The 22,996-nt window shown below is 29.1% G+C and overlaps 3 protein-coding genes across 6 annotated transcripts in view; 2 read left to right on the top strand and 1 right to left on the bottom strand.

The window, feature by feature from the left end:
• Positions 1-108: 108 nt before the first annotated feature.
• LOC123299147 (probable 39S ribosomal protein L23, mitochondrial) lies at positions 109-1,010 on the top strand. Its single transcript, XM_044881404.1, has 3 exons — positions 109-326; positions 388-670; positions 763-1,010. The coding sequence occupies exons 1-3, from the start codon at positions 313-315 to the stop codon at positions 928-930; spliced, it is 465 nt and encodes a 154-aa protein (XP_044737339.1). The 5' UTR covers positions 109-312; the 3' UTR covers positions 931-1,010.
• Positions 1,011-1,477: 467 nt separating this feature from the next.
• Positions 1,478-3,455, top strand: LOC123298696 (probable tubulin polyglutamylase TTLL1). The gene is made up of 5 exons (XM_044880789.1): positions 1,478-1,736; positions 1,796-2,161; positions 2,219-2,420; positions 2,882-3,222; positions 3,308-3,455. The coding sequence occupies exons 1-5, from the start codon at positions 1,570-1,572 to the stop codon at positions 3,453-3,455; spliced, it is 1,224 nt and encodes a 407-aa protein (XP_044736724.1). The 5' UTR covers positions 1,478-1,569.
• Positions 3,456-6,795: 3,340 nt separating this feature from the next.
• LOC123299129 (tyrosine-protein phosphatase 10D-like) overlaps positions 6,796-22,996 on the bottom strand; it is a 43,847-nt gene continuing 27,646 nt past the window's right edge. The window contains exons 4-17 of one of the 4 annotated variants that reach the window (XM_044881371.1): positions 22,763-22,804; positions 14,786-15,349; positions 14,133-14,675; positions 13,249-13,518; positions 12,657-12,959; positions 12,322-12,600; positions 11,748-12,175; positions 11,008-11,563; positions 10,371-10,792; positions 9,816-10,073; positions 9,573-9,721; positions 9,269-9,504; positions 9,051-9,149; positions 6,796-8,576 (exon numbers count right to left, since the gene is read on the bottom strand). In XM_044881371.1, the coding sequence (XP_044737306.1) occupies positions 9,079-9,149; positions 9,269-9,504; positions 9,573-9,721; positions 9,816-10,073; positions 10,371-10,792; positions 11,008-11,563; positions 11,748-12,175; positions 12,322-12,600; positions 12,657-12,959; positions 13,249-13,518; positions 14,133-14,675; positions 14,786-15,349; positions 22,763-22,804 (4,121 nt within the window). In that variant the 3' untranslated portion in view covers positions 6,796-8,576; positions 9,051-9,078. The remainder of the gene's footprint in view (positions 8,577-9,050; positions 9,150-9,268; positions 9,505-9,572; positions 9,722-9,815; positions 10,074-10,370; positions 10,793-11,007; positions 11,564-11,747; positions 12,176-12,321; positions 12,601-12,656; positions 12,960-13,248; positions 13,519-14,132; positions 14,676-14,785; positions 15,350-22,762; positions 22,805-22,996) is intronic. The other 3 variants (XM_044881372.1, XM_044881373.1, XM_044881374.1) reach the window with 3 other exon arrangements.

Genomic DNA, 22,996 nt, shown 5'->3' with positions numbered 1-22,996 from the left:
AGCATTAAACTGCAAAAGATCCAATCTCAATCAATTAAATATTTAAATCTTTCTTATTTAAATAAAAATTTACCTTAGCAAAGTAAAAGTAACAAACCTATTTTCCCTAAGACCATTTAAATTTTGAAAAAAAAAATAAAAAACTTTATTTTGTATTTAATAAGTTTTATGATTTCGATTTCTAAGAGAAATATCTAAAAATATTTAAACAAAATTGAAATTAATTTGAAATTCCTAGATATCTTAACCTCAAACATTTGAAGTCCTAAAATTGTTGTCTAACTTATCTTTTGGAAATTAAAATTGTAAAAAATGTCTACAAGATGGTAATGAACTAACTAAAATTCACTTGTTTTATTAGTAATAATGAATTTATAATTGATTTAGGTATCCTTTGTATCAACGCGGTAATCCACAACTTCGAGTTTTTCTTCCAAATTTTTGGATGAAATTGATCAGACCCACACATGAACAGCCACCAAATGTTGTTCAATTTGCTTGCTCAATGGAGATGACCAAATTCGATGTAAAAAATTATTTAGAAAAAATTTATAATATAGAAAATATTGTTGATGTTCGTACAAGAATTGCACTAGGAAAAACTAAACGAGATCCAAGAGCTGGATATGTTACGAAAGATGAAGATACAAAAATTGCTTATGTAGTTTTGGTAAGATTTTAAATTTATAATTTAAAAAACAATTTCCTTTCTATATAATAAAATCTATCCTAACTTTTAATTGCGGATTATTTTGATTGTAGCCAAAAACGGAAATTTTCAAGTTTCCAGACCTTTTCCCCAATGAATCTGAAGATGAAGAAAGGAGGAAAGAAGAAATGAAATCTTTAGAAGTTACTAAAGAAAATCATAGGAAATTTTTAGAAAAGAGTAAAAATCGAAAAGGTATTCCGAGCTGGTTTTCTATTTAGTTCAAATTTAGTACATATAGCTTAGTATTTTTACTGTAACTGTTATTAAATAAATAAATAAATAAGTTCGTTTAAATTTATCTAAGTCGTATGTTTTATTTTTATCCAAATTATATACAATTTTTTAGGAAGGAAATGGATATTCAACTTGGAAATAAAAAGTTTGGAATCTTTATATTCTAAAACATAAAAACTTTATTAAATAAAAAATTGGTCAGTTTTTTGAGCATGCCCTTGCTTCGGTTTTTTTGAAGTTGAGAAATTTTGTTCACTCAACTTGTATACAATCATTATCTCTTGATTGTAAATTTTTTGGCTGAATGAATAGGTATACTTAGGTACTAATGTATTTTAAGAGAATAAAGATAATTTCCTGTGTATGGAGGTGCGTGAGTGTCACACAAGATTTTTTTAATAATAAATATTATTGATTTATCAAATTTCTATAGTTACCTACTTATTTAGAAAATGGCGAAATTAATGAACTAAGCAAAATTTTATATTAATAAGTAATTTACATATTTCCAAAAATTTTAAAGCAGAAAAAACTGTATAATTATAGAAACTGAGACAAACTTCCAGAATTTAAAAGATGATAAATGCTTCGGAAACTTAAACAAACAAAAAACTAAGTCTACAATGAAGTTTTGTACAGACCTCGACAAATCAGTTCTAGTGTCCAATTGTGAGAAACGTGGTTGGACTCAAGTAAATCCAGAAGATGATTGGCATTTTTATTGGGCGAGCAGCCAAACGTGTCGATCCCTGTTTAGCGTGGATAGTGGATACCGGATGAATGATTATCAGTAAATCGTAAATGTATTTATAGTTTGTTCTTTTGTAATAAATTAGAAAACTGTTTTAGAATAATCAATCATTTTCCAACACATTTCGAGCTATCACGAAAAGATTTACTTGTTAAAAACATAAAAAGATATCGTCGAGATTTGGAACGGGAAGGGAATCCAATTGCAGAACGTGGGGGACCAGATACCAAATACTTACATTTAGATTTCATTCCTGTCACATTTGTATTACCTGCTGATTATAATATGTTCGTTGAAGAATATCGCAAAGCCCCACAAACAACATGGATAATGAAGCCTTGTGGTAGGTCACAAGGAAATGGTATATTTTTGATCAACAAATTATCAAAATTAAGAAAATGGTCTAGAGAAGCGAAAAGTCCGTTTACACCACAATTATCTAAAGAAAGTTACGTAATATCTAGGTATATGTAATTTTCTATATTTAAATTATAAAGTTTTAACTTTAAGAATTTTTTTAGGTATATTGATAATCCACTGTTAATTGGAGGAAAGAAATTTGATCTACGTTTATACGTGTTAGTAACATCCTTTCGTCCATTAAAAGCATATCAATTTAAATTAGGTTTCTGTAGATTTTGTACAGTTAAATATGATTCAAGTGTTGCCGAACTCGATAATATGTATGTGCATTTAACAAATGTTTCAATCCAGAGACACGGTGTAAGGATACAAATAATTTGATGATAAAAAATAATTATAAATTTACATTTTAGATCTTGACAAATTTTATATTAGGAAATTATTTCGAGCAAAAATTAATTTGCGAAACGTTGACTAAAATAATAAATAATTAGGCTAGATTATTCCTTCCTACAGATTTCTCAAAATAATTTCTGAATAGTAAAAATTCGTTACATAAAAAATTAACTGAAGTCAAATTGTTCCTTATTGAAAAATGTTGTTTCACTTCTTTTATTTTATAATAAATTCGTCGCTTTAACTTCGCTTGTCGTCAAATAGAGATTACATCCGTTTTCGTTTTTTATAATTTACTCATTCCTGAGTGCGGCCAATAAATAGTATAAAGAATTAAGCATAATCGAAATTATGAACGAACAATAAGGAAAAATTTGATTGCATTAGAAATGAACACTGATAATAAGTGCTTTACAAAATTTTAGGAAGAATATAATGCTATGCATGGTGGAAAACTTAGTGTTCAAAATTTACGATTATACTTAGAAAGTACTCGTGGAAAACAAGTAACTGAACGATTATTTGGACAAATTTCTTGGTTAATCGTACATTCACTAAAAGCCGTTTCTCCAACAATGGCAACAGATCGTCATTGTTTCGAATGTTATGGATATGATATTATAATCGATAATAACTTAAAACCATGGTTAATTGAAGTAAACTCGTCACCATCTTTAACATGTACAACAGTTAATGATCGAATTTTAAAACATAAATTAGTGGATAATATTCTTTCAATTGTTGTTCCACCAACTGGTTTACCGGAGTAAGTTAATTTTACCGATTGTTGTTATATTACCTAATAATACATAATAACTTGTTAATTCTTAGTATTATTTGTTAATTTTTAGTGTTCGTTGGAATAAAATACCAAGTCCTGAACAACTAGGTAATTTTGAGTTACTTATTGATGAAGAACTGCAAAAAGATGAAAATCAATGTTCTAGTTTTAATACTCGCTCAAATAATCGACATCCTCAAAATTCACGTTGGAAATAAATAATAATATATATATTTTTTCTTATAATTTGTTTCGTTAATAAATTCTAAAAATTTAAATTATTTTGTTTTATTTTAAAGTATAGAAAGTTCAAAGTGATTGCTATCCACAGGTCGCTTTCAATTTTTAACTGCAGACCTAATACTTAGTAATATTAGGATTCGAAATGAAAATTCCATTCAAATGAAATCAAGTTTGTGTCATTAGATAGTTAATTATTTTTTATTTTTATAGAAACGTAATAATACTGCTCTGCATCTTTTCGAACACAGTGTCAAAATATTTGGTACTAAAATTTCAAGTAAAATTACTTTATCGACAGCGAGAAAATTTATACAAATATAAAATATTGAAAAAAGTACTTAGAGCGTAAATAATCTGAAAAATATTTTGAAATAAAATTCAAATATTTTTTTACGAGAGAGTGCTTTGAGTAAAACAAAAAATATAATTGTAAACAAGTCAAAAATTTTTTACAATTTTGTTGAAAGTTGATATTTGATTTTACTTAAAAAATTGCTAAAAACATGTCTGAATCGGGAGAAAATACTATTTTGCCGAATAATGCAACATTTGCGGCAATGAATAATCGTACAACAGATGATAGGACTGATGGAAAAAGTCCACCAGAGACGCAAAATGCTTTACTAGATGAAATTGATTCTGATAGAAAAAGTGGTGAAAGAAGTACAAACTGGAGAGGAACACTTTCAAAATTATTTAAAAATAAAGGACCGGAGAGTACTGCCGGTAACACTAGTGATGAAAATATACATAGAAAAACTAGTTCACTGGGTAAGATGTTTAAACGTGGAGAAAAAAAAGATGATAAACATGGTGAGAAATCATCAAAAAAGAATTCATTTAGCAAATTTTTGAAGAAATGGCCATTTAAAAGTGATCAAAATGCACCAGCCGAACCAACTCCGAAAGGTAGTGCACCTCTAACGGCTGCAGCTGATTATTAAAATTGTTTGAATATTGTAAATTCTTGTGTAAATGCTACTTGTAATATGTGTTTTTGTATTTACCAATTTCCAATGTTTTATTTTTTTTTTTGTTAATAAAAAATATTTTTTTTTAAAGTAATTGATTCGGTTGTTACTTTACAGCTGGGCCGATAAATTGTGAACTTATATTCGAACGAATAATGCATATCAATAACATTTCAGCAGAAACGCTATCGAATCCTAATAACAATTGGATGGCGCTTACTTACCATTTTTTTTTCTTTTGAAATCATATTTGGATTCAAGAAGTGCACCATAATATAAAATCCTTGATTAATTTTCAAAATTTATATTAAAATTTAAAAATATGTAACATAAAAATGAAAGCAAAACAAAATATATACATAACAATCCAATTCATTTTAAATTCTTCTTTTTTAAATATGTTTTGAAATTATACAAATTTGCTTTTAAACTTTTGCTCTTTTAAATATTTTATTATTTTTAAATAAATGAATTTGTGTTTTTTGAAGTAAAATGTGTATAGTAATTTTTTATAAACATATATAATTAAAAAGGTACATGTTAACATATAAATCAAAATTTTCTTTTTACAATCTTTAAGCTCTAATATCACTTTTTTAATACAAAGATTAAAACAAATATTAAGTAATTGAAATCAATTTTAATACTTTTGTTTTAGGTACAAATAAGATGTTAAAAGTACGTTTACCTAAGTCTCTTTAACGCGGACAGAAATTTATTCTTTATTGTAAAGATAATTTTTTTTTGTGATAAAAATTTCCGATACAGAGATATTGAAAAATCACCTTATATATTGCACATAAAAATCTGTTTAATCATAAATTTTATAGTGATTATCTAGATAAGTTTTTCTTGTTTATCCATTAGTCTCTTCTGGATCCGCGTTTTTCAATTTATACAAATATCAAATGTTTCTTTAAATGTACTGTATGCAATTAGCTCGAAACATAAGCTTGGTAGAGACAAAACTTTTAAACTTGTTAGAAGGACTTTGAATCCAGTAATTAACAAACTTTTTTGATAACCGATAAGAGATAAGCGTACTATATGTTTTGTGGGAAACATTTTTCTTTAAATCGATTCGGCAGGAATGTTAAGAAAATACACGATGTCTGCAAAATCAAGTCTTCGAAAAATGTTTTCAAGAGACACATTCTAAAAAATATGTGTAATGTTTCTAAGAAAAATTTATTAATTACTTCTTATCAGTTACAACTTCAATTAACTTTGTTCCGGAAGTTCTGAGTCAAATTCAAGATAGTCGATCATAAAATGTTGTATTTGCTTGGAGCAAAATAAAAGAAACAGCGTGTATAAAATGGTACTTAAAGATATCATAATGAGACAAAATAAATTTGTAAACGTATCGTATGCTCTCATCTACGTCATCAATTTAAATATTGGTACAGAAATGGAATGATAAAAATGTGTGAGCAAGAATAAACTTCTTAAACTTTAATATACATTTAATGCAGGCGATTTTTATTATTTCTCAATTCTATGAAGAATTATTGCTTGATTTTATTTATTTTTGGATAGGATTGGTTTCATATTGCTAAATTTATAGTACGACTATTTCACAGCTATTCTTATTTATTAAAAAAATCCGTTTGGGGCAGCACAGTAGGTTAATATAATAATAAAATATTTTTTATGACTGTTTCGACAAAATTCGACCGTATCAATTTACTGGTACAAGCGAATTTTGTTATAAATGCGACTGAAAAAGAGGTTTACTGTCATGCGTCACTAACTGATACTTAATTGCTTAAATCTGTTAACATTGGAACGATTAAATCGCTGGTATGTAAAAATTTAAGCTTTTGCGTATAAAATTTAGTTTCGAAGATTCGAAGCTGAAACAGTAACGACAAAGTCCAAATGAAAAAGTAACTCTACCTTATTTTTATTCAGAAGAGAATATAGGTCAAACGGCTATTGCAATCTTTTTGCAATTACGGTGTAAGAGTGTTATAAAAAATGATATTGGCCGAATAGCTGATTGTTTTTTTTTTAAACAGCTATTTGAGACTTATATTCTCTATCTAGATAAAAATAAGGTGTAGATAAGTATTCTAGCACAAAATTAAGAAATCACAATAATCACCCAACTTCAATTTGATATACCATTGTTTTATAAAATAAAATAATTTCAAACATAATACTTTTGATGAATTTTACTAAACATCTCATAAATAAAAATAAATAATGGGTAAATTTTCTTTTTTTTTTTTAGATTTCAAACTAAAACAATAGTAAATAAAATAAAGTATTATTACTGCCTGTCTATTTGAGCAAAATATATATTAAGATAATTAATTTAAAAACATTTTTTTGTGAGATGACCACCTCCGTTTTTATAAATATACATACATATCTCTTAATACTTTTCTAAAAAGGATAACTACTTTATCCTCACTTGATTAAGTATAAAAAGTAAGCATCGTATTTTAAGATAATTAAATATTTGTTTAGTACAAAATTTTTAATACAGGATTTTATCTGGTGATATGTAATTAATTTTTTTATAAATATGTACAATAATACAGAAATACTAAGGGTCAGCTCCATTCAGACGTTAAGCGATGTGAAACGCTGGCATTAAGAAATTAAAAACCAACATTTGCCATCGTATTAATGTTACGCAACGTAGCAAATGCGTTCTTCTGATTGGTTAACGTCAACGCTTTATTACATCGCTTAACGTTTGAATGGAGTTGAGCTCTTATGCCTATAATTTAAAGGAGCATTTTGGTAATTGCTAATCTTGGTAAAATTTAGATTTAATTGGAATACTTTCATTGTTTTTAAGATTTTGTTACTCTTATTTCTAAGCGTGAACAAATTTTGTTAGCGCTATTGACACCGTGTACGGTTGTAGCAAGCAGCTACAGGACGATAAAAATTTATATTCCACCGGATGACTCAATAAATATCCCATTGTAGTGAATGTAGTCAATAGAATCAAAAGGTTAGATTTTATTAGGCCGCTCGGAATAATTTAATTTTTGAGATTATGACGGTGGTTGCTACAACAATGCTGTGTTTTAATACGGACATTTTTTGATGTGCGTTGCTACGTTTATTCTATACGACTGTTCAGCTGATAAAAGCGCTTCAAAAAATAATCGCCCAAATATATATTATTTTTTACTTTATCGGGTTTTATGCATTCTCTTAGAAATGAAGCCGGATAAAGGTTCAAGGTTGCAATTCTATGAAACATTATGAATTTTTAAGTGATCGGGCTGAAAATGTTTGTATGAGCGTGGAGAACAAAGTCATATTGGTTAGAAAATGTTCTTTTAGCATGCATATTTTGTGCTATTCTAAGCATATAAGATCCAATAGCTGTTGATTTTTCAGCATAATTAGTTTAAGCGAACTTTTGAGCGCGCGCATGGTAAAAGCACACATTTGAATCAATATGATTTTGTTCAACAATCTCATACGAACATTTTGAGCCCGGACTCATATTTTTCCATAGAATTGCAACCTTAAATGCTTCATTTTCTACAGTAGCATGAAAGTGATTTATTTAGCTTCACACATAGTGACGTAGCAATTCTGAATAAGTTCAGAAGAAGTTATACATCAAAATTTTCAGAGATACTAATATTTGATTGTCATAATTGTTAATAAGTACGGTAGAAAAAGAAGTCATTAATACTAACAGTGCTGTTTTTAACTCAGTTAAAATAGCTTCTTACGTAACATGACAAATAAAAAATAATTTACAACATGTAGCTATATGCATAATTCGACCAATTTATAGAATTAAAAAAAAATGACTCCTAAAAATTTAGCAAGGCAAAATATAATTGTATTATAAAATTGCAGTGAATCTATTATATAATAATGGACGTTTCTCGCAATACGCGCAAGTAAATAATTAAAAAATAAACAATCTATTTATATACAATATAAACAATAAAATAAAGTCTTTGACTTTGTTCCACAGCGTTCAGAAAATACTTCAATTCAAACAAAAAAAAACAAAACTGCTAAAAGCTTGGCACAGGTAGACGGATCACTTAGATCTACAAACGGATTCACATGAGATTCATACTTTCCATGAATGTATTTTATTTTTCTACATTCCAGATTCAGCTATTCCTTCATCATCTGAAAAATAATATTTAATAGGTTTAATATTTCTGTGTTTAATTAAATTGTATTTTAATGCTTCTTGCTTAGTGTTCTGTCATTTAAAATTTAATCGATAACACTTTAAAGATGACTGGAAATTCCACATGATTGATTATGTACCTCTGTAAGCTGTCGGAATTTCCAGTTCTCTTTAATAATGAAATTAATCTTCTCATGCATTATAGGGGGAAAATCATGCAATAAAATTGAAAATTTAAATGATTAGTAAAACTATTCGAAAATGAATTTTATTCTGATTTTTGAACAAGCTTTTGAAAAAAATTATTAGAAATTTTAAGCGTAGAAATGACAAGCAAAATTTAGCATTATTTTATTTCTATTTTACTAATTCTATTGGCTATTATTTGTTATTTATTTGTATGCAGATGATCTAATAATAAATTGTTTTAGTAATTTCGTGCGCAGTCCGAAAATAGGAACATAAATTACCACCACCAGTGTTCATGTAATAAGCGATTCATCTCTCCTTTTCACCCCCCTGATCTTGTACCGTATCCATAGGAGCAGCTTCAGCACCCCCCTTGCCTGCTGTTATATAAGTATACAATTGAAATAATTTTAGAAATTAATCTAAAAAAGCTTTTATGTGATTTAATTAATATTAAAGATTCGTGTAAAAATTATTGTGATAATTAGCTAAAATTTACCTTCAAAACCTTGATTATCATGAATCTCTCGAGGTGGTCCCGTGAGTTCTTTTCCTTCTAGAACCGCTAACAGACATTGGTGTATACAAATATACTGTTGTTCTGTTTGCACCATCCAAACTCGCTCTTTACGCATTGCCCAAACGATACCGAAAATATCGACGTAATCAGCAACTTGTATTTGTTGTAATATTCGATCAAGTGTTATAAATGTACCTGATCTACCGACTCCAGCGCTAAAATACAAAAAAATTATAATTTCCATTGCATTTGATATTTAAAAATCGATCAACTTTTTACATACCTGCAATGCACTACAATCGGCCTTTGATCTGGCCGAATTTTTTCTCTAAATGCTCTAACAAATCTGACTAATGTATGTGGCGGATTTGGTACTCCAAAATCTGGCCATGTTGTGAAATGGAAATGTGTTATAACTCTTTGTACATCTCCCTAAAAATGGTACTCGTCAATTATATTTTCTAAAAATTTATACTCCAATGACCGTTTTCCTGGATAAATAACGGTCTATCTTTAAAATACTTACTCGACACACCATAAATTCTGTAACATTCCAATCAGGATACAAACTTTCATTTAATATCTGAACAAAAATATCACCATAATATACTGGTAAGGTATCGTACGGCCAATAATGATCACATTTTTCTCGACCTTTTTCGATACATTTTGTTAGCATAATAATTGCACGTGAATTGGATTCCCAACACATACGCCAAAAATCATCTCTCGTCGAATGTAATGGACCTTGTGTCACAATAAATTCTCGTGGTGAATTATGACCCTAAACATGCATTAAACATATTAATCAATATATCACTCAATCATCTAGTTATTAAGGGGCTTAATTGTTTTACAATGAAAAGGAGTATACAAATAAATTAAAGAAAATAAATATCCCAATAAAGGAAATTTATTTCTTGTAAAAATAATAAACTTAGAACGATGTTAGGTTTGCATATCAAATAAAAATGGATATTTATGAAAAATCGAGATAGGGACCATGTAACCAAAAATAAGGGGAGATTGTCCTTAAAAGGAAACGATCGGTCAACTTACAACTATCTATTCTAAAACTTACCGGTACATAGTTAGCATTTATGTAATCAGATCCTTCTTCATCATCAACTGGTTGCAATTTGAATCGAGAATGATCATATGGAAGAATATTAGTAAACCGATTTTTCGGTCGATTACATGGTAAATCGGCAAATGTACAAGGTTGATCACGACCCACATGTTTTAACTCTTCAAATTCTTCACTAAATCGAAAATCTGAATCAGCTGACATTATACGATAATGATCCGAAAAATTTTCTATTAAGACAGGTCGGTTTGGATCAATAACTGAATCGGGTAATGATACTGTGTCGTTTCCACGTGTTTCAGTTGCTTTTCGTCCTGCTGATCTATGTCTTCTTAGTAAAATAACTCCCACCAATAAAAGAATTAATAATGTCACTGGAATTGTAATACCAAATACTATTGGTGTATTGTCCTGATCTGAAAAGTGAAAAGTCCAAACTAAAGCAAATCGAAGATAGTGAATCAATATTTCATGGTTTTAGACAAAGTTAGTATCAAAATAAGTTTCAAGCAATTTATTTCATCTTACCTGGTACAGCTATCACTAAAGTTAAGACATGTAAAATTCAAATCATAATTCGAAATATGGAATCAAAAATTTAAGATTTGATAAAACAAAAAAATTTATTTACCTGTTTGAATTGGAAAACTGTAACTAGTATCAGTAAATTTATCAGGGGCTGTAAAAGCTCGAATTTTCACCCGATACGTTGAACCAGATTTAAGTGGTCCATTACAATATCCCTGTTGTCGAACATCACAAGCGCTGGTACCAATAGTAAAATCTTCAACCGAACTATTTTGGAATGGATAATATGGATCCATAACTTGATATGGGGGCCATAGTGTGTAAGCTTGTACATCACGCCATGTTGGCATTTCTAAGCTAGATGAATTTTTCGAATCATCTTCTGCCACGATAATCGCATACGACACCACTGCTCCATTTTGTTCACTAAAGTAGTTCTTTCTAAATCGAATTTGTATGGTTGTTGATGATTTGTAAACTTCAGTTGGTACAACGCGCGTATTTGGTTTGGGTGGTGCTAGAATTGGCATTTTTTGTTTCCAAATTGCTTCGGGCCCAAATCCAATTTTCGTTTCGGCTTGTATTCGGAATACATACTGTTTTCCAGGAATTAATGACTTAATTATTCCTCGGAATTCATTTGGCTTAAATTCTTTCACCTGTTTATCATATAATTTCATTATATAAAAGTTTTACATTGAAGTTGTTTTTGACATTCTAACTAAGACGTGAATTACTGGTTAATGCTATATCTTTTTCGACAAATTGATAAAAATAGAACGCAGGGAGATAAAACTGGACGCATAGTCCAGTAGCAATTAAAGTATTTGATTTCTGACGTACCTGTGTATGAGATGATCCTTCTAAGCCATATGTAATTGTAAAACGTAAAATAATTCCATTTTGTTCAGTACTAGGAAGTGCCCATTGGAACAGCACATCGCTTGGATGTATATCAACTGGATGGAAACTATCTACTTTTCCTGGTACAGATTCCTTGGTAGTAAATATGGCTGATACTGGTAATGAACGCCTTAAAACACTGGATTCTGTGCCAGAACGTACGACAACAGTAAATGTGTAATTTCTATGAGGTTTTAAATCCATGATTGTTATGTAATTATGTAGTGTCAAATTTTGTATGTAAATATTTTCTGTCGTCAAATATTGTACTTCAAAGGCGTTGAATTCACCCCGTGGTGTATCCCAATTTAGGGTGATTTCCGTGTCTTTTATCTGGGTAGCATTTATACTTGTAATAGGTTCTGGATCTAATAAAATGCAAAAGTTTATTAAAAATAATATTATAAATAATTTTTCATATGAAATTTCTTTGGTCGGACTATTCAAGGTTCACGCCATGCCATGAATCAAAGAAATTTCACTTCTTCCACGCACCAATTTTTTTTCTACTTACATAAACGATCCTGTCGTTGTAATGGCTGACTAGCTACTCCATGTGAAACTGTCCAAACAGTAATATTATACAAACGTCCCGGTTCTAGTCCTGTAAATGTTACAAGACGCTCTGAGTCATTGGCACCCTTTTCAATAATCGGCACACCAGAAGCTGATAATTTGAAGCGGTATAAATCGAAATGAGACGATGTTTGTGGTGTTGGTGTATAACGTAAACTTATCGAATCCGTTTCTTGAGGTTTGTTAACAACCACAACTTCCGATTGAATTAGTGGCACTGAAAAAAATTCCTCATGTAATTATGTTTAAATTTTAAAGAAATTTACAACTTACTTGTTCGTGCTGATAAAACAGTAACATCACTTTCCAAATTATAAGACATTGTTCGTATTTGGAATGTATACTCAATGCCCGGAATTAATTCACCAATTAAAACTCGGACATTATTTGCAGAACTTGAAAGTGAATCCAAAACTTCTGGTGGTTGAGTAACGTTTAGTTGATGTACATCATTTTCGTGATCAGTTGCCCACCATCGAACTATGTAGATTTCAACTCGACCTTCTGGCCGTGGCCATTCTAATGTCACATTACTTGAATCAACCAGAGGTGCAATATTTGATACGGGATTTGGACCTGAATAGAAAAAATTGTATTTATTGAGGAAAGGAAAAAAAACAATGAATCCCTCTATAATTATTTTATTACAATGGAATGGATATGGGGGAAATGTAGGGTTCTATAATTTTAATCGTTCAGTAACTAATACAGAAGTTTCTATTTTTATTTTTAGACTTTTCGGCAGTTAAAGTGACAACATCTAGCAATTAATTTCACTCAAAGAAATTTTTCGCTTAACTACTACCCAATTCAACTGCATGTCTACTTTTTGGATTTAAAAAAAAATACTGCTGAAAATACTTACGGACTGTTTGATTCACTTGTAAGGGGCCATTGCTTTCAACGTTGAAACTCACAGTGTTGACTTGAATAGTATATTTTTCACCAGGTATCATATCAAAAACTTCGGCTTCATTGTCTGTAACTGATGGCAAATTAATCCATATTTTGCCACTATCAGTTCGGTACCTAATGGCATACTCTGAGAATATGGAACCATATGGTGGTTCCCAATGAACAACTACCGATGTACTTGTCATGCGTTCAACAGATATATTACGAGGTGGTCGTGGAACTAAAAATTTAAATTATTAGACCAAATTAAACTAGATAAAGTAATTATTAGTGTTGCCATTCATGTCCATGTGCTTTTAGGTAATGAAAACCTAAAAAACACAAAAATTTGTTTTATTTGACGACTAGGCGAGTATTTTTTGTGATGTCACCTGAAATAACTACGAAATAACGCTTTTCGCGTAGGATTTCAGTTAATACCGCAGAAACTACTCGTTAACTGTCAAATAAAACCGATTTATTAGTTTTTTGGACCAATCAAAAACGGAAATACATTTTTTTCGCCATTTTTTGCAATTTTTTAAGGAATAAGTAACCTTTTGGAAATCGAAAAATTTGTTTTCTGGAATTGGATAATACTTAGATTTTGATCCAAAAAATATAAAAAAAGGATGCATTTGACGATTGAACGAAAATTTTTCGAGATATCGTGTGAATTAGGTTCGATTGAAACCAATTTATATATTTTTTGGGTCAAATTAACGTTAAAAACTGATTTTTATCCAATATAGTGATCATAGTTTCTCACTATAAACATCCTAGTTAAATGCCTGGGTCACCAATTTTGAAAAAGTGGCAACACTAATAATTCTGACAATGAGATCAAATACTTACAAACAGCTTGGAAATTTTTATGTGGTTCACTTCTGAGACCTTCATGGCTAACTGCGTACACTTTTACATTATACCCAGCACCAGGGTAAAGTCCTGTTAATATTATCCTTGTATCTTGACCTTGAGTTGTTTTTGTTTCCCTATCTCCAGTATCGTTCCTAATATATTGTATTTCGTATTTATCCTGCCTAGAATTCACATCGGATTTCCAACTGATATTTAATCCATCAATTATAGGTCTTAAATCTTCAATAATTGGTGCACTTGGTCTGGTAGCTACATGTGTAGAAGTTTCATTTGATTTCATTTTACTAGATACGGCTTGAACAATGATAGAATAATTTCGACCAGGTAATAAATTTTCCAGTTCCAATGAAGTATTATAAGCTGTTATATCGTTACTATCACCGTTCAAAGTATCTACTTCATGGTATGTTATTAAAAATTCGTCTTGAACACCGTTAGGATCAGGAGTCCAGTGAAGTGTTACAACGCCCGTGCGCTCATCAGTTGTGGCGTGCAAGTCTTGTACAGGCAAAGGTACTAAAAATTATAAAACAAGTATGCAATTTAAAAAATTTGAAAGATCTTCCATTTACAACTTTCAGCAGAAGAAAGTGGTTTCAATAAAAAAAGTTATACGTATTACTTACTTAAAGTAACATCTCCGCTTGAAGGCCATGAAGCTACTTTTCCCGAAACAGTCTTAACAACGACTTGGTATTTTTTACCAGGTTCTAAATTATCTTTGAATTCCCACCATGTTGCCTGATCCTCTCGTGATCGTGTTACTGGTGGTGATTGTTTACGCCCAGTACCATACGAAACTTGATACTTATCGAATTCACTAAATCCTTGTGGTGGCTCCCAATTGACTCTGAACGAATTTGATGTAACTTTTTCAATGGTAACGTTACCAGGTCGATTGGGTACAGTACGATATTGTGATGTTGTTGGAGTAGAAATTTCATCTTCACTCATTGTTTGAACGGATATGTTGTAAGCGCGACCGGGAACTAAGCCCTTGAAAGCTGCCTGTGCTGGACCAGGAGGTTCACCTTCTTTCTCGACATATAGTATACTATCTGCGGCGTCTGGTGGTTCTATACTGACTTTGTAATGGGTGTAGACACCGGCTGGATATGGTGGCTGCCATAACACTAAGAGCGTTGTTTCATTTCGAAACCATACAATAAACTTACCGGGTGTATTGGGTTCTGTAAAAAATATTAACAATGAATTAAAATTTTTAAATATTTGTTAGTTTTATTATAGAAATTTTCTATATTTTTCAAAGCACAAAAAACAAATTTAAAAAAAATACGAAATCACAAAACGCATATTTAGGCTGAAAATGTAATATCGCTAACATTAAAATGATAAATGTATTTTTAAAAGAATGAAAATATGAATCTGGTTTCTCGAAGTACTTATTATCTTTTTATATACCCAAATTAACCATTTTTATTACAATCTCGAAGACGCTAATAAAAAATCATTTTAAATGTTATTATTGTATTTCTCTAGCTAAAATTTTCCGAAAATTAACATAAATACACAGAATAAAATTTAATCTAATTTTATGAAAAATGCATCAAAAAGTACAATGATTACGTTTAAAATTTTGTATGATTTATAAGGTATACTCATTATTTTAGAGTTGAAGCTCATAAAATTTTCAAGGTACAATTTTTAAGATGTTTTACCATTTGCATGTTATTTGGGAATGACTTTGAGACGTGAATTATGGATTGCATGATACAGCCATTAGTAGTATTAAACAGCCGATCTAAGAAAAACTAACAAAGGTTCAATCGTAACAAAGATTATCTGTGGAAAATCTAATGAACGTATGTTCTTGGAACATTGTGTACTTGTAGAATTTTAACACATTCAGTACATTTAAGTATTTTTTAGTAAATTAAAAAAACTTTTTTTGCATTGAGCATTAATAAAACTAGTACAATATTTATTTTCAGAAAAAAATTGTTTATAAAAAAATAGAAAGCCTAAGTTTTAAATTGTAATAAAATAATGCTTTATAACTTCAAGCAATTTTTATTACGTATTCGCATATTAACTTATATACTCATATTTGCACCAGTGGCGTAGTCGCGTAGGTGAATCATTTCATATCGAGGGGAATATTTAAAAATGACAAACTTTGTTTTGAATTCATAACAGTTTTTATCCATTTTAATTCGAATTACATTTTCTTTCGTACGAATCAGCTACAATTTTTTAACTACCTACCAGATTCATTTTATTGTCATAAAATAAATACTTTTTGAAAATTTTACCAAATGAAAGTTTAAAATGTTATAAAAAATGTATTTAAAATTTAAAAAAAGGACCATCATCAGTTTATCGTAGTTTTTAGCGAGAAATGAGAATGTTGAAGAAATATGTTATTTTTTCCGTGTCTCTTTGAGTAAGTTTTAAAAAGTACTTATATGAAGAGCAGAAACGTTTATAATTTTTTCTTTTTTAATATTTTTGATTAAAATCCTTTGAATATCAGCCTTAACTCTAGAAAACTGGCGAAGGCGTGGTTTTGTCTGTTGGTGGAAAACAGAATTTTATGTTAAGGTAACTTTTTTAAATTAACCATTTTGCATAGCTTTTTTTTATAAAATTTTCATTAAAGAAACTAGAAAACTTGTATTCTAATTTTTCATTTGAAATAAAGAAATATACAATTGCAGCACTCTTATAAGTAAATTGAACCACGTATTTTTTTAAAATAAATAAATCAATTTATTAATAATATAAGTTATAAAAATAATTTTGTGGTTTCTAAATTACACTTCGATACGTAAAGACTCAACCTCCTTGATTTAATTGGTCTAATCCGGTAGTTAGCGTATTCAAGTGGAATGGATTTCAGTAGCTACGCAACTGGTTTTATGTGTATCTGTTTTATACACATGTAAATTGATTAGAAAGTGGGTTTTGATTATTTTTCTATTTGATTAATTATTAAAAAAACAACACGATTAATCTTTACAGATTATGAGTGTTTGATAATCTTATTGTGGGATGGAATTAATATTGCAATTTTATTTTAACTATTTATATAACTAATACTACCAGTATGCTTAGAAGCTGACCGGTATTTTTAGGTAAAAATACGTTTCGTCATCTAATTTTCAAAATTAGTTAAATTAAAATTTTTTGTCGAACCTTCTAAGTGGGTGTTATTGAGAACTAAACAGAATCCCTTCCCGCAGCTCTTTTCCAATAATAATTTTTACTTCGAAACAAGGGAATACAAATTTTTTTTATCTGCGTGGTTATAGGTACTTGATAACTTTCCAGTAGTCAACGTCCAATATTACGAAGTTTGTAGAGAAAACAAATCTTATCACCAACTATTAACTTAGATGATTAAGAATTTTACCATCAAATTATTAGCATTTTTACATACAAATGCAGGACAGCTCCTTAACTAAACTAAAACTGCTAAAAAATAAACAAAAATAAATTTTTTATAATAAAAATAGTGAAAAAAAAAATGCTTTGTATTCATTTATTATGAAATAAATTTTAGCGAGCAAATTCAATATATTCTTTTATTAAATCAAATATCCGGTGTAATTTAATACCCATCAAGGTCCTTTTCATTTATACTTTTTTTAAATACAGTTCCGTTCAATAAAAATAAAAGCAAATAGAAGAGAAACAAGTTTTCTAGTTTCATGCAATTTATAAATTTATTCAAAGGAGATGGATATAATTAATAATAAGATAATTAGATTAAATAATAATTTAAAATGAGTCTAAAAATGTGTAATAATTTGCGAAAAATAAATAAATTTAGATAGGTTTACATAACTATTTTTGCTGAAAAACAAATGAACTTAAAGCTAATAGTTGAAGTTATGTTATACACAGATAGTAAAGTACACGATTACTTCGAAAAATAACGATTGATTTTTTCGTTACCCAAATTGTGTCTTACCGCCGCTTGTATTATCGATAATGCAATATTTAAATATCAGTTTATGTAGGTATAATAAATTCTTGGCCCTTTTTCCCAATGGGTTTTAAATTTAAGTTAAATAACTTACCCATAATACTTATGCGATTTATTCAGTTTTGTATAGACATAAATGGCGCTTAGATTTAAGTAAAAAAATTTTTTAATCGTTCTATTTCGAAGTAAACGAAATGAAAATTATAGGAGTAAGCTAAAAATATTTTTTTGGGGGAAAAACTAATTAACTACTATCAGCTAATTTTCGGGATGATATTGATAAACCTTGCCAACTATATGTTCTCTCCTCAACGATTAAAGTTTTAAAGCATTAAATTCCAAAAAAGAAAATATTAGGTACCACTGACTGTTAAACAACATATTAAAAATTCATTTGTTGTATCCGTGTATGATGGTAGTGCCTGCGTAACCTTAACATATATTAATAATTTTGGATTTCATGTCTTAATATTTTATAAGGCGGTTCTTTTATTAAAATTCCGTTATTTTTATTTACAAATATATATAATAAAATTCAAAAATGATGTTTCCAATTTCATGTGGGATTAATAATTTTTTTATAAGCACGCTCGTGTATGGCTTTTATTTTTTTTTTATTGTCTAAATCTATTGTTTTAACTGTAAATATACCGTTTATTATGATCGCTTTTCTGTAATAAAAGAAATTTTTTACAAAAGAAATTCTACGCTTTGTTTTGATAAGTGAGAAAATGTTTGTTATCTCCTATTCATGAAGAGTAATTACGAGTGAGACCACTATTTTTATTGAGATATATTTTCACACCTTTTTCCTTTCTATTTACGGACGTTCTTTATACAGAATGTTCGATTTAAATCTAGGCATATAAATAATATCACGTGTATGACAGAGTATATGCGTTAAGCAATGAATCTAAGTAAGAGGTATTATAAGTGTTATATATGAAATTGCAAAAGTTACTTGTATCGTGGCTTATCTGTTGTAGTTCATCTATTCAACTAGGAAACTCCCACTCTCCAAGCGTCTTACAACTATCTCAACGCATATCGAACCTTCAACATATGTATACAATACCTCTCACTTAGATGCATTGCTTAACGCATGCATTCTGTCATACTTGTGATATTTATATGCCTAGTTGTAAATCGAACATTCTGTATAAGTATACCGAGTATAAATGAAAGGTTCTATTCTATTTCTTTATACAAGTATACCGATTATAACTGGAGTTTACACCTCCAATTTTATAAATAATAAATGTTTCATTTTTGGATTGAAGTTATACATAGTAACATATTTTACCCATATAAAAATTATATCGAATATCGAATATTGATTATAATTTTTGAAAAATTAGTCTTATTTGTTTATTTTAAATTGAGATTTTATACAGCGAAGTATAATTTGCTGTACTCGACATATTATACAAAATAAAAGGAAAAGAAAATTTCATGAAACTACTGTTTAAAATTTGCTTAGTACCTATATAAAAATAATTATACTATATTAACCGATCCAAATCTAAATTTTTAAAAATTATGTTAAATTAAATAATGATCGGTTTACTGATTCCACTGATTATGATTATTACTTCGTAAAATTTGCCTGCAAGGCTTTTTTTGACGTCGATATCCAATGATTATCAATTACGTTTAAAACTTGTTGTTGAGCTCAAGGAAATCTTCTTAAATATATAATTTTAATTTCAATAACTTGTTTAACGCCAATTAAATTTTTGAAATTTTATTTTTATTTATTGAATTTTCTTTTATTTTTCTGTCTATACGGACGTTGTTTTTGTAAAGTAAATAATATTTTTTTGTTTTTTGTTTTTAAAGTAATTTAAAATAATAATAACAAAGGGGATTTAAATTATAATTATAATTAAATGTAATTAAATTAAAATACCTGAAGAACCTTCAATTTTTATTCACATTAAAAATAAATTAAAATTCAGTATTCACTGATGCAAAGTATTTTACGTATGTATATAAATGTTTACAGCGTGTTTCAGGAAAAATATTATTTATAATTTTTTTGAAATAAAAGGATTGAACTGATTTTTTGTTACACGTTAAATCTTTCTGAAATAAAGAACAAAATGTTTCTAATGATTTTTTTCTTTTTGTCACTATGAATGTTTTTCCGACCAGATCATGTAGAAGTAATATTTTCGGTAGATTCATCTGCTGTGAGCTTTCTCTCCCGTATCCTCTTTGTATCCTTTTTATATTCTTTCATTATTGAGAGTTCCAAGCCGTGCTATTCATTCTTATTAAAATTTCCCCTCTTTCAGAAATTATACAAATTCGACTGTTATACATTTGAATAACTGCACAGATTCAACGGACTGTAATTTTTTTATTTTCTGATTTTCTAGATTTTCCAAGGGACTAATTAATTTTCAGGTTTTTAAGGTCGACCATCATCTCGCTTTTACACTAAGCGCATAAATTTCTGATAATGTTCAGAAGTTTGTTTTTAATTTTTTATTTTGTCTTGTCTCTGAATTCATTATACACCCGGTATTTGACAGATTATTATTAATAATTAAACATTTAAAAAAATAAAAATAAACAAAATACTTATAAAAATAATCCCAATACTTATACGTATTTAAAAATTAAAAAATAGACGAGTCATCAAAAGCGAAAATATTATGGTGGGTACTACCAAATGCGTATAATCAGATTTAATTTATACTTGTCTATGTAAGTACATATTGGCTACATTTATAATGAAATTTTATACTCTATGAACTAAGAGCCATCACAAAATAGATGAATTTATGCTGACCTGCTGCAAAGCAGTGGCCGTTTTATAGGATAGTACAATCGTTATAGTTAAGTCCATAACTATGATGGACAAGAAGCGTTTTCTTGGGACCAGAAAATTCGTCATAAATTAATGTTTCAATACGTTGTTTTTGAAAAAAAAGTTAATAATTTATTTCGAGATAGGACTATATAGACCATTTTTAATTTCGGTATACCTCTAACATGTTAATTATGCACATTTTGATTGTTAATGTTTTATTCCACGATTCCCTTTCACGACTGCTTTAAAGGCAGTTCTGAATGAGATGGAACGACTTAATTACGAAAACGACACATTTTATCCTTTTACCTAAAAACCAAAAACAGAGATGTTATAAGTTTGACCGCTACGTGTGTCTGCCTGTCTGTGGCATCGTAGCGCCTAGACGAATGAACCGATTTTGATTTTTTTGTTTTGTTTGAAAAGTAATTTAATGGAGAGTGTTTTTAGTTATGTTCCAAGCGCGAAATTAGGGTTCTGTGTCCGAAACAACTAAAATAGTAGGTGATGTGTTCTTAGATATGTTTCAAGTGCGAGTTAAGGATTCCGTACCCGAAAACTCGTCGGAGTTTTTCAAGTTTTGTAAATTTTACTTGTCATATGTAGCATTAAGATATTCTTCTCAAAAACGATCCCGACAACAATTTATCGTAGAAATTCTTCTTTTTAGGAACTATATTTTGGTGTATATAAATCCTCAATTTTTCTTCATCAAAAGGATGAGAAACGAAAAAAGCTCTGCTATACGTTTCAGAGCTGCCATCATTAGGTTGTGCCCATGAGACAAGCTATTATAAATTTAAATTTTTTTCGTGCTGGCTCTTGATTTACTGAAGAAGATGTTTTTATATGTTGTGAATATTTTATTATTATTTTTTTTAAATAATACACAGCTAGCATAATAAATGTCATACCCATACAAAATAAAATGATAATTATCGATTTCCCGACTGTGGTTTATTTTAGGATTTTGTACCAAGAAATTTATTTGTCTTTTCGCGCAACGACAAATAAATAATTTTTCATTATGTACACAGTTTTTCTTGCTATGCGCAAATTATTAATTGGCAAATAAACATTTCATCTGCAATTATTGCAATACAATTTTCAACGAATTTTTATGTTTTCAGATTTTTTGATATCAAAAATAGTATTTTAGACCATTACAAGTATATGTATCTGTGTGTGCCGAAGCATGGATGTATGATTGCGTATATGTATATGAAGCATGGATGTATGATGTTGGTGTATATTGTCGTCAAACCCACAATTTTTGTTTTGGTGGAATGGGATTGAAAATAATAAAACCGAAAAATGTTTCCTATGCTCTTATTTTAAATTACTCTGTATGGAAGTTATGTGGGGTTCACATCACATTTTCATATTATGGGTTAATCATTTCGTTAATAGACATGTAGGTGGACATGTAGTATATGGGAGTGAGTACACCTACCTACCGATAAAATCCATAAAAGTATTGACTGATTATAAATTTCCTTTTTTCTGGGTGGTCCTAGAAGAATAATGTGTTTAAAATTGTATGTGGATTATGGGGTTCTTTCGGTGTTTGGTTAAAAAAAAAGCACGTAGTACAATGAACTAGACTCTAATGAATTTCCATGCAGATAGATTAATCCTTAAGGGGGTGCATGCTAATGTCACTCTCTCTTAAGCTTCATTAGATTATGGTTCAGGGAGAAAAATGTCAAACGATGGCAAAAATGTTAAATAAGACAAACGTCCACAAAAATCAGTGGTTTATGGTAAGACAATAGGCTGCAATACAAATAACACTTAGCTTGTTCAAAGCTTCTGTAATATCTTATAGTTACTTACTGCGGGATAATGATGGTTTATATCGACGACGGAAATTCATTTCTATATTAAAAAAAACTTTTTAAATGGATATTCAATTTAAAAAGTACTCTATATACGCCAGTCTTAATTCTACATTTAAATAGCTATACGTGATGTAAAACTTCTTTTTTGGTATGTTATTTTAATCTCTCGGGGGGAGTGTGAAACTACGTTTTGCAATCAAAATAAAGTTGCGCTCCAATTTCGGACTTT

The sequence above is a fragment of the Chrysoperla carnea genome, chromosome 4 (genome assembly GCF_905475395.1).
Source record: "Chrysoperla carnea chromosome 4, inChrCarn1.1, whole genome shotgun sequence".
Classification (NCBI taxonomy): Eukaryota; Metazoa; Arthropoda; class Insecta; order Neuroptera; family Chrysopidae; genus Chrysoperla; species Chrysoperla carnea.
Note: the sequence above shows the minus strand (reverse complement) of the source record. Positions and strands in the feature narration are given on the sequence as shown.